At 49.0% G+C, this 10,108-nt stretch overlaps 1 protein-coding gene across 1 annotated transcript; it reads left to right on the forward strand.

Moving 5' to 3' along the window:
• Window positions 1-7: 7 nt before the first annotated feature.
• ankmy2a (ankyrin repeat and MYND domain containing 2a) lies at window positions 8-9,914 on the forward strand. The gene is made up of 10 exons (XM_086113061.1): window positions 8-210; window positions 1,126-1,190; window positions 5,258-5,396; window positions 5,487-5,585; window positions 6,048-6,208; window positions 6,642-6,856; window positions 7,646-7,781; window positions 7,984-8,112; window positions 9,152-9,266; window positions 9,528-9,914. Exons 1-10 carry the CDS (start codon window positions 144-146, stop codon window positions 9,614-9,616), a joined length of 1,215 nt encoding a protein of 404 aa, XP_085969187.1. The 5' UTR covers window positions 8-143; the 3' UTR covers window positions 9,617-9,914.
• Window positions 9,915-10,108: the final 194 nt, after the last annotated feature.

A 10,108-nucleotide genomic window follows, 5' to 3' on the forward strand; every position in this document is an offset into this window, starting at 1 on the left:
GAGAGTAACAACTGAGTTAGCCTTGCTACTCATGCCGGAGAATCTCGGAAGGCGTAGTATTCATCTTTCCAAACAACCAGTAGGCCGTCACTACTTGTTTTTTCGAGGCGTTTGAGTGCTCTTGTCCCTTTTACATCGCCAAAATGTGTGCAGCCAAAAAGGGAGACTTGTCCCCCAGCGAAAAGGAGTTGTTTGACGTTATCACGACAGGTAAGTTCTGCCCCACAATGCAATGCGGCTAGTACTACTTAGCTTGCATGATGAACCACACTACCTACTGTTGACGTCCCGATTACAGTTACAGTTATGGTTACGTGTTAAATTATTTGCTTTTTCCAATACCGACAGCACTTCCTTTACGTGGTCTACGATACCATTTGTAACGTGTGAATCTCTGCTATATCAAGTTTACACACCCAGTGTAGCATATTTACACCTTGTGTTAAAGTCTATACAGTACTCAACTATCAGTCCAACTTTATTTCTTGAGCACTAGTGCTGCACACAAAATATAAGGCACTTAGCAATACAATCAAAAGAGACCCCCTTATATTTGCATTAGCGTACACGGAGGTGCAGGTTTTGCATTTCTTTTATAAATCCGTTAGTAGATGAGAGAGAGGGTTCCAGTGACCAATATGAGGTCAACGGGATACCGAAACCGAAATTTCACAATCACATTATGCATGGAGTCACTCAGGTTTGCTCCAAGCTGTTTGAAGGAAAAAAAATAACTTCAGTTTTCTAAAGTCAAACGGGTTGTCTGTTGGGAGGTAACACACATTCAGAAGGCTTGGTTCAGTTTTGCTGGCCTAGTTAGTTCTCTGACTACACTTGAGCACCAGCTCTCCTCTCCATCTCCTCTCAGAGATACATTATTCGCGTTGCATTGGTGAAAATATTCCTGGTGTGATATATTATCATGGCCAAAAGGCTGCATTAGTGTGGACGGCGCATCATAATGAGAGAGAAAGTAATGGAGCTGTTGTAACCTACAAGTGCACTTGTCATATCCATCTGTCTCACTCTCCTCCTCCCTCTTCCTTGTGATGCACTGAAGAAACAAATGTATCATTATCACAAGGTTACATTTGAAATTAGCTTTTTTTTTTTTTTTTTTTGAAGGAAATGTCCAAGAGGCGTCCAGACTACTGGGCTGCAAAGATGTCAGAGTCAACTGCTTGGATGAGGTAAGAAAACATTTAATTTGACCTTTCCCGGCTTTAGTAAGCCATCTTTTATCTATCATCATGACTCCAATCTGAGCAAAGTACATATCAGTGTTGATGTTACACAAGCCTCCAATATAAAAATGTCATCGATAGCTGATTTTGTGGAGAAAGAACACAAGGGCTATAAGGAGTCATTGGCGTCCCCCAAGGAGGCGTAGAAGAACCCTTCACTTCCTCTCTTGTCTTTGTTTTCCCTTCAAAGTCCTCGCCTGTGTCAAAGTCAGATGTTTGAAGCATTTTTTTTACCATCTTGACTTTACCGCTTACTAAAATACTTGAGAACATTTGTTTTTATTAACTTTAGTATTTTTTTTTGTGGTCCTTTGAACATTTTGTCCACACAAAGCACTCCTGAATTTTTTTACCCTTATTCTCATATTTTACACCATTTTCTTTTTTTCCCATCCATCCATCCATCCATCCATCATCTACCGCTTATCCGGGGCCGGGTCGCGGGGGCAACAGCTTTAGCAGGGAAGCCCAGACTTCCCTCTCCCTAGCTACTTCTTCCAGCTCTCCCCGGGGGATCCCGAGACGTTCCCAGGCCAGCTGGGTGACATAGTCTCTCCAGCGTGTCCTGGGTCTTCCTCGGGGTCTCCTCCCGGTGGGACATGCCCGGAACACCTCACCAGGGAGGCGCTCAGGGGGCAACCGAATCAGATGCCCAAGCCACCTCATCTGGCTCCTCTCGATGTGGAGGAGAAGCGGCTCGACTCTGAGCCCCTCCCGGATGACCGAGCTTCTCACCTTATCTCTAAGGGAGAGCCCGGACACCTTGCGGAGAAAACTCATTTCGGCCGCTTGTAACCGGGATCTCGTTCTTTCGGTCACGACCCATAGCTCGTGACCATAGATGAGGGTTGGAACGTAGATCGACCGGTAAATTGAGAGCTTCGCCCTTTGGCTCAGCTCCTTCTTCACCACGACAGACCGATACAACGTCCGCATCACAGCAAACGCTGCACCGATCCGCCTGTCGATCTCCCGCTCCCTCCTGCCCCCACTCGTGAACAAGACCCCAAGATACTTGAACTCCTCCACTTGGGGCAAGATCTCCTCCCCGACCCGGAGGGGACACTCCACCCTTTTCCGACTGAGGACCATGGTTTCAGATTTGGAGGTGCTGATCTTCATCCCAACCGCTTCACACTCGGCTGCAAAACGCTCCAGTGAGAGTTGGAGGGACCCGTTTGAAGGAGCCAACAGCACCACATCATCTGCAAAAAGCAGGGATGCAATACTGAGGCCCCCAAAACGGATCCCCTCAACGCTTCGGCTGCGCCTAGAAATTCTGTCCATAAAGGTTATGAACAGAATCGGCGACAAAGGGCAGCCTTGGCGGAGTCCTACCCCCACTGGAAACGATTCCGACTTACTGCCGGCAATGCGAATCAAACTCTGACATCGGTGGTATAGTGACCGAACAGCCCGTATCAGGGGGTTCGGTACCCCATACCCACGAAGCACCCCCCACAGAACTCCCCGAGGGACACGGTCAAACGCCTTCTCCAAGTCCACAAAACACATGTAGACTGGTTGGGCGAATTCCCACATACCCTCGAGGACCCTGCTAAGGGTGTAGAGCTGGTCCACTGTTCCACGGCCGGGATGAAAACCACACTGCTCCTCCTCAATCTGAGGCTCGACTTCCTGACGGACCCTCCTCTCCAGCACCCCTGAATAGACCTTACCAGGGAGGCTGAGGAGTGTGATCCCTCTGTAGTTGGAACACACCCTCCGGTCCCCCTTTTTAAAAAGAGGGACTACCACCCCGGTCTGCCAATCCAGAGGCACTCTCCCTGTTGACCACGCGATGTTGCAGAGGCGTGTCAACCAGGACAGCCCCACAACATCCAGAGCCTTGAGGAACTCCGGGCGGATCTCATCCACCCCCGGGGCCTTGCCACCGAGGAGCTTTTTAACCACATCGGTGACTTCAACCACAGAGATAGGAGAGCCCACCTCAGAGTCCCCAGGCTCTGCTTCCTCCAAGGAAGGCGTGTTGGTGGAGTTGAGGAGGTCTTCGAAGTACTCTGCCCACCGATTCACAACGTCCCGAGTCGAAGTCAGCAGCGCCCCATCCCCACTGTACACAGTGTTAGTGGTGCACTGCTTCCCCCTCCTGAGACGTCGGATGGTGGACCAGAATTTCCTCGAAGCCGTCCGGAAGTCGGCGTCCATGGCCTCACCGAACTCTTCCCACGCTCGGGTTTTTGCCTCGGCGACCACCGAAGCTGCCTTCCGCTTGGCCAGTCGATACCCGTCAGCTGCCTCTGGGGTCCCACAGGCCATAAAGGCTCGATAGGACTCCTTCTTCAGCTTGACGGCATCCCTTACTGCTGGTGTCCACCAGCGAGTACGGGGGTTGCCGCCACGACAGGCACCAACCACCTTACGGCCACAACTCAGATTGGCCGCCTCAACAATAGAGGCACGGAACATGGTCCACTCGGGCTCAATGTCCCCCGCCTCCCCCGGAACATGGGAAAAGCTCTGTCGGAGGTGGGAGTTGAAACTCCTTCTGACAGGGGATTCCGCCAGACGCTCCCAACAAACCCTCACAATACGTTTGGGTCTGCCAGGACGGACCGGCATCTTCACCCACCATCGGAGCCTACTCACCACCAGGTGGTGATCAGTTGACAGCTCCGCCCCTCTCTTCACCCGAGTGTCCAGAACATGCGGCCGCAAATCCGATGATACAACTACAAAGTCGATCATCGAACTGCGGCCTAGGGTGTCCTGGTGCCAAGTGCACATATGGACACCCTTATGCTTGAACAAGGTGTTCGTTATGGACAATCCGTGGCGAGCACAGAAGTCCAATAACAAAACACCACTCGAGTTCTGATCGGGGGGGCCGTTCCTCCCAATCACGCCCCTCCAGGTCTCACTGTCATTGCCCACGTGAGCATTGAAGTCCCCCAGCAGAACAAGGGAGTCCCCAGCAGGAGTACTCTCCAGCACACCCTCCAAGGACTCCAAAAAGGGTGGGTATGCTGAGCTGCTGTTTGGTGTATATGCACAAACAACAGTCAGGACCCGTCCGCCCACCCGAAGGCGGAGGGAGGCAACCCTCTCGTCTACCGGTGTGAACCCCAATGTACAGGCACTGAGCCGGGGGGCAATGAGTATGCCCACACCTGCTCTGCGCCTCTCACCTTGAGCAACTCCAGAGTGGAAGAGAGTCCAACCCCTCTCGAGAGAACTGGTACCAGAACCCAGGCTGTGTGTGGAGGCAAGTCCGACTATATCCAGTCGGAAATTCTCTGCCTCACACACCAGCTCGGGCTCCTTCCCTGCCAGAGAGGTGACATTCCATGTCCCAAGAGCTAGCTTCTGCAGCCGAGGATCGGACCGCCAGGGTCCCCGCCTTTGGCTGCCGCCCAGCTCACATTGCACCCGACCCCTTTGGCCCCTCTCATGGGTGGTGAGCCCATGGGAAGGGGGACCCACGTTGCCTCTTCGGGCTGTGCCCGGCCGGGCCCCATGGGTGTAGGCCCGGCCACCAGGCGCTTGCCAACGAGCCCCACCTCCAGGCCTGGCTCCAGAGGGGGGCCCCGGTGACCCGCGTCCGGGCAAGGGAAACCTTGGTCCATATATTTTTGTCATCATAAGGGGTCTTTGAGCCGTGCTTTGTCTGGCCCCTCACCTAGAACCTGTTTGCCATGGGTGACCCTGCCAGGGGCATAAAGCCCCAGACAACTTAGCTCCTAGGATCATTGGGACACACAAACCCCTCCACCACGGTAAGGTTTTTTTTCCCCTGTAAAATAACTGTGGTACAAATTGGAGTTTGGAAAATATGCTTCAAAAGCCTATCACAATTTGTCATCACACAAGGTGTCAGCAAATCATGTGAGACTTCAGCTCAGTGAGCCTCTGAACCAGGGAGGGATGAACTTTTACCCCATTTGATTTTATCCAAAACCAAACAGATGACTCTCTCTCCCCAGAAAGGTTGTGTGTTTGTAAATGTAAATTTAATAGTAACTCTCTATTGCGTAACGTCTGTCCTGGCGCAGTACGGCATGACACCGCTGATGCACGCCGCCTACAAGGGCAAAGCTGACATGTGCAAGCTGCTGCTGCGACACGGCGCCGACGTCAACTGCAACCACCACGAGCATGGATACACTGCGCTCATGTTCGCCGGACTCTCAGGTCGGTTGGCGTCCCCAAAAAAGGTGCACGCGCTACGTCACTCACACGTCAACCCCCCCCCCCCCCCCCCGTTTTTGTTTGCGCTCACAGGGAAGACTGACATCACGTGGATGATGTTGGACGCTGGGGCTGAGACAGACGTGGTCAACTCCGTGGGGAGGACCGCCGCGCAGATGGCCGCCTTTGTTGGTATGTGTGGACACCACACACACAAGCACGCCAAACTTGAAATCAATTTTTTTTTTCCCAAGCTATGAGCCGTTGATTAGTGTAAAGTCGGGATGAACAATTTTGAAAAATCCAGTTGTAAATTCCCCCCCCTCACTATTACGATTTAATATGCAATTCATTTTTCTAAGTGCTCTTTCCATGAATTTTTGTGGGGGGCTTTTGATGACATAGGTTGGATTTCTACAGATGAGTGCGACCTGAGCGCTCATAATGCAGTTGAATCATGTCAGATTTATGTCCACATATGAAAGTTGTCCAGGTCAAATAAAAAAAAAAGTGTAATTGTGCCGTTGAAGTTGCATGAAAAACCCCCAAATCTGATGCATGTTGCATATGGGCAAAAAACAAACAAACAAAACATCGTAATTGACCCGCAAGTGTGAACATAAACCCTGACACAGCCGGCATCTTGTTGTCCAGGGCAACATGACTGCGTGACGGTGATCAACAACTTCTTCTCTCGCGCCCGACTGGACTACTACACCAAAGCTCAAGGTCTGGAGAAGGAACCCAAGCTGCCCCCGAAGCTGGCTGGACCCCTTCACAAGATCATCATGAGTACCAACCTCAACCCTGTTAAGGTAACAAGAGCAGTGCTGCGAAATGACCTTCTTAGCTATAAAAATGTATATGGGACATCTAAAAGGTGAACGCACTTATTGCGGGGATGACGCAGTCCAGACGCACCCGCGATCTGTGAAAATCTGCAAAATGGAAAGGCAATTTTAAAGTGTCTTTTCTCATTTCAACTTTCCCACAAGCTAACTCTCGCTTAGCGCCCATGCTAAAAAAGAAAAAAAAACTCTTTCGCCCCACTTGTCTTACCAATTGTTTTTTTTGATGCGGTCAGCAAACCTAAATACGATACACCCAAATATGAAACACCTTAGCATAACTCTGGACGATTAGAATGTCATGAAAGGCTCTGAAAGCTTTCGAGACGTGAAGGGAGACGCAGCAGGCACGGGCCAATAGCCTCCTCTGTTTTAGTGATTCCGTCGTTTCCGGTGTCAGATGGTGCTGCTGGTGAAGGAGAACCCGCTGCTGGCCTCTCCCTCGGCCCTGGACAAGTGTCATCGCGTGATGGAGCTCATCTGCGAGAAGTGCATGAAGCAGCGTGACATGAACGAAGTGCTGGCCATGAAGATGCACTACATCAGCTGCGTGCTGGCCAAGTGCGTCTCCTTCCTCAACGAGCGCGACGACCAGCTGGACGGACTCGTTAAAAGGTCAGTGACACGAGACGATGTGGACGACGTTACCGCCATTCAGAAATGGTGGCACGTACGCGAACCATTTCGGTGGAAAACGATGATCCTACCACTAGTACTGCTTACAAAACAGACCCCTGACTAGATAGGGTCTGTGCGACAGCTGCGGCTGACAGCAGGTTCCGCATGAGTGTGCTTTGAGTGTGTTTTACTCTTCCCCAGGCGTCCAATAAACAGTGGAAAAGTACATAAGCAATTGTCTTTTCTCACATGTGAGGCATTCCAGGAACTTTCTTTTAAAAACCCATTCAAGAAATCATCCATCCATCCATTTTCTGATCCGCTTATCCTCACGCGTGTTGCGGTGGTGGGCCCTGAACCAGTTGCCAGTTCACACACAGACAAATAGCCCTTTGCGCTCACATTCCTACCTCGGGACAATTTAGAGTGCTCCGTAAACCTGCCGTGCATGTTTTTGGAATGTGTGGGGAAACCGGAATACCCGGGGAAAACCCACGCAGGCATGGGGAGAACCTGCAAACTCCACACAGGGAGGCTAGTGCCGGAATTGAACCCTGCACCTCTGCACCGTGAGGCGAAGGAGTTATTTAAAACAAAACAAAACAAAACAAAACACAATATCGTTAGGGGTACGAAAAATGAACCGCGATATCGTGGCGCCTCATATGAGCTGTGCTAAGAAAGTAATTTTTTGCTCTCGCCATCTTACGTCTACAGTCTTACAAAGTGACTTCTTATCCTCTTCACATTCAACATTTTGTGACTCGTCGTTTTTCCTCCCCGCAGCCTGCTGAAAGGCCGAGACAGCGACGGCTTCCCGGTGTACCAGGAGAAGTTCATTCGCGAGTGTGTGCGCAAGTTCCCCTACTGCGACGCCACGCTGCTGCAGCAGCTGGTGCGGAGCATCGCTCCAGTTAGCATCGTGAGTTCACCGCCTGTACCTCTACTATGACTGCAAACTAGACACGGTGTTTAATCCAGAAATAGCAAGCATTAGGTTGTGCGATGAGAAAGTCAGACTTCAGCCACTGATGTCGCTCACAAGGTCCTGCCCCTGAAAGGGGGGCACAACACATCAATACTGTTTTATTATTATTTTTCTCTCTCCCCTTCCACCGCAACAGGGCAACGACCCCACAGCTCTGTCGGTGCTGACGCAAGCCATCACGGGTCAGGTCGGCTTCATGGACGCAGAGTTCTGCACCACGTGTGGAGACAAAGGAGCCCAGAAAAGATGTTCCATTTGTAAAATGGTGAGCGCTCGCTTCTTTCTTGGATCTCACGACAAGCAAATGTGATCATAGGCCACATCTTTACAAGTTACAACTGAGTCCTCTGATGAATGACAAACAACAAAATAGACAGCCAAGCGTTCGCGCTTACAATCACGGCGAGGGACAATTTCGAGTGTTCCATCAACCTACCATGCATGTTTTTGGAATGTGGGAGGAAACCGGAGTACCTGGAGAAAACTCACACAGGAAGACCGGAGTCCGAAATCAAACACGAGACCTCTGCAGTGTGAGGCGGACGTGCTAACCGATTGACCAGTTGCCGCCAGATTTTGATGAAATATATGTAAAAATTGAGAAGTTGAATTATATTTCTCTTCAAGAAGTAATTGTTATTTTAAAAATGATTTGTAAATATTATTTGCATTTTTTGGCATTTTTCAATACAACAGTTAAATGTACCGTATTTTCCGCACTATAAGGCGCACCTAAAAACATTCGATTTTCTCAGAAACCGTCAGCGCGCCTTATAATCCAATGCACCTTATATATGGATCAATATTCTCATTTGGACGTAGTATTTTAAATGTCTGTAAAGCGCTTTGTTACAGCTGCAGCGGTAGTGAAGGCACTATATAAATAAAGCTGTATTGTATTGTATGGTATTACATTCCCTCTAGCGTAACTTCATCTAGTGGATGCATAATGCAACTGCAGCCACCATTGTAGCTTCTATTCTATGCACCTTATAATGCGATGCGCCCTATATATGAAAACAGTTTTAAAATAGGCCATTCATCAAAAGTGCACCTTATACTCCGAAGCGCCTTATAGTGCGGAAAATACGGTAATTCAGATGACATAAATGAGACATTTTTAAATAATGGAGGGGGGAAAAAAAGAAAAATCTCAATTTAATTTGTCTTTGAGAATAATGAAAATAATCAAAAACCGTAGCCAGAAATATGTCCATGAAGTAAGAGGACATGTTGAGTTCCTTGGCAGAGGTCACAGTATTTATTGATTTCATCTCCATTGTATTGTCCGTTTCTGCCACCAGGTGACCTACTGTGGCCAAGCGTGTCAGAAGTTGCACTGGTTCACGCATAAGAAAGTCTGCAAGAAACTTGAAGAGCAGCGAGAGCAGCACCAAGCGGAAAGCAACCAAGTCACGGGTTGGTTAACATCAGTCACTAAAAGCCCCCGTCTGTGCACACGTCTTTTGAATTTAGAGTTGAACATTAGTCACGACAGTGGTCAGCTATTCAAAAAAGTGATGTAAAGTGTCTTGATGTCAAAATTGCACAACTGTTTTAATACAGCGGACAGCTGCTCAGAAGTCTGGAGTATTGACTATGCGGGATTTATACACGTCACGAGTCTGTGTCCCTTTTGTAAATGAAAACTCACTTTTGTGTTGTGTGGGTGTGTTTCAGAGGAGAGTGAATCAGTGGACGAGGCCTTGGAGTCCATGAAGCAACTTCACGTGGACACCAACAGCCAGACCGCCTCCGCACATCAGTGACCCCCCAACAAGTGTGTACACAACAAAAAACACCAAACGTCCATTCGTTGAACACAACAAATCCAAAACCACATGAGGCTCCCGCGGACATTTTAAGAGCCGTTGCATCTATTTTGTCCCCTACGCAACTCTGATGCCCCGTCTTTGAGTGGAGAGAGAAACTCGGGGAGAACCGCGACGAGACAAAATATGTACATTGTGAAATACTTCTCAGCGCAGTACTGAATGTGCATTTAAATGGTGTTGTGTCAGGGTTTCGTTTCCTCGGTGCGTTTAATAAATAAACTTGCCAACATTTCCATGAAAGTCTACATTTTCAAAGGATCATCAGGAGAAAGTAAGTTTGGGAATATAGACCTTTTATTTTCTTTCGTTTATATTTAATGAGACTTGAAGGAATTAAAAAAAAAAAAAAAACTTTTTTTGTGTGTGTTGTTTCCCCATGAAACGATTACTTCCCAGGTGAATCAACTGTGGATGCAATGACCACTT

Source organism: Hippocampus guttulatus, chromosome 6 (assembly GCF_054856545.1).
Source record: "Hippocampus guttulatus isolate MCC_2025c chromosome 6, RoL_Hgut_1.0, whole genome shotgun sequence".
Lineage (NCBI taxonomy): Eukaryota > Metazoa > Chordata > Actinopteri > Syngnathiformes > Syngnathidae > Hippocampus > Hippocampus guttulatus.

Excerpts from the sequence above, each read along its gene's own strand:
- ankmy2a (XM_086113061.1), top strand. The coding sequence starts at position 144 with ATGTGTGCAGCCAAAAAGGGAGACTTGTCCCCCAGCGAAAAGGAGTTG. Across the intron at positions 5,586-6,047 it reads GCAGATGGCCGCCTTTGTTG|GGCAACATGACTGCGTGACG; the intron begins GTATGTGTGGAC and ends CTTGTTGTCCAG. Across the intron at positions 6,857-7,645 it reads CTGGACGGACTCGTTAAAAG|CCTGCTGAAAGGCCGAGACA; the intron begins GTCAGTGACACG and ends TCCTCCCCGCAG.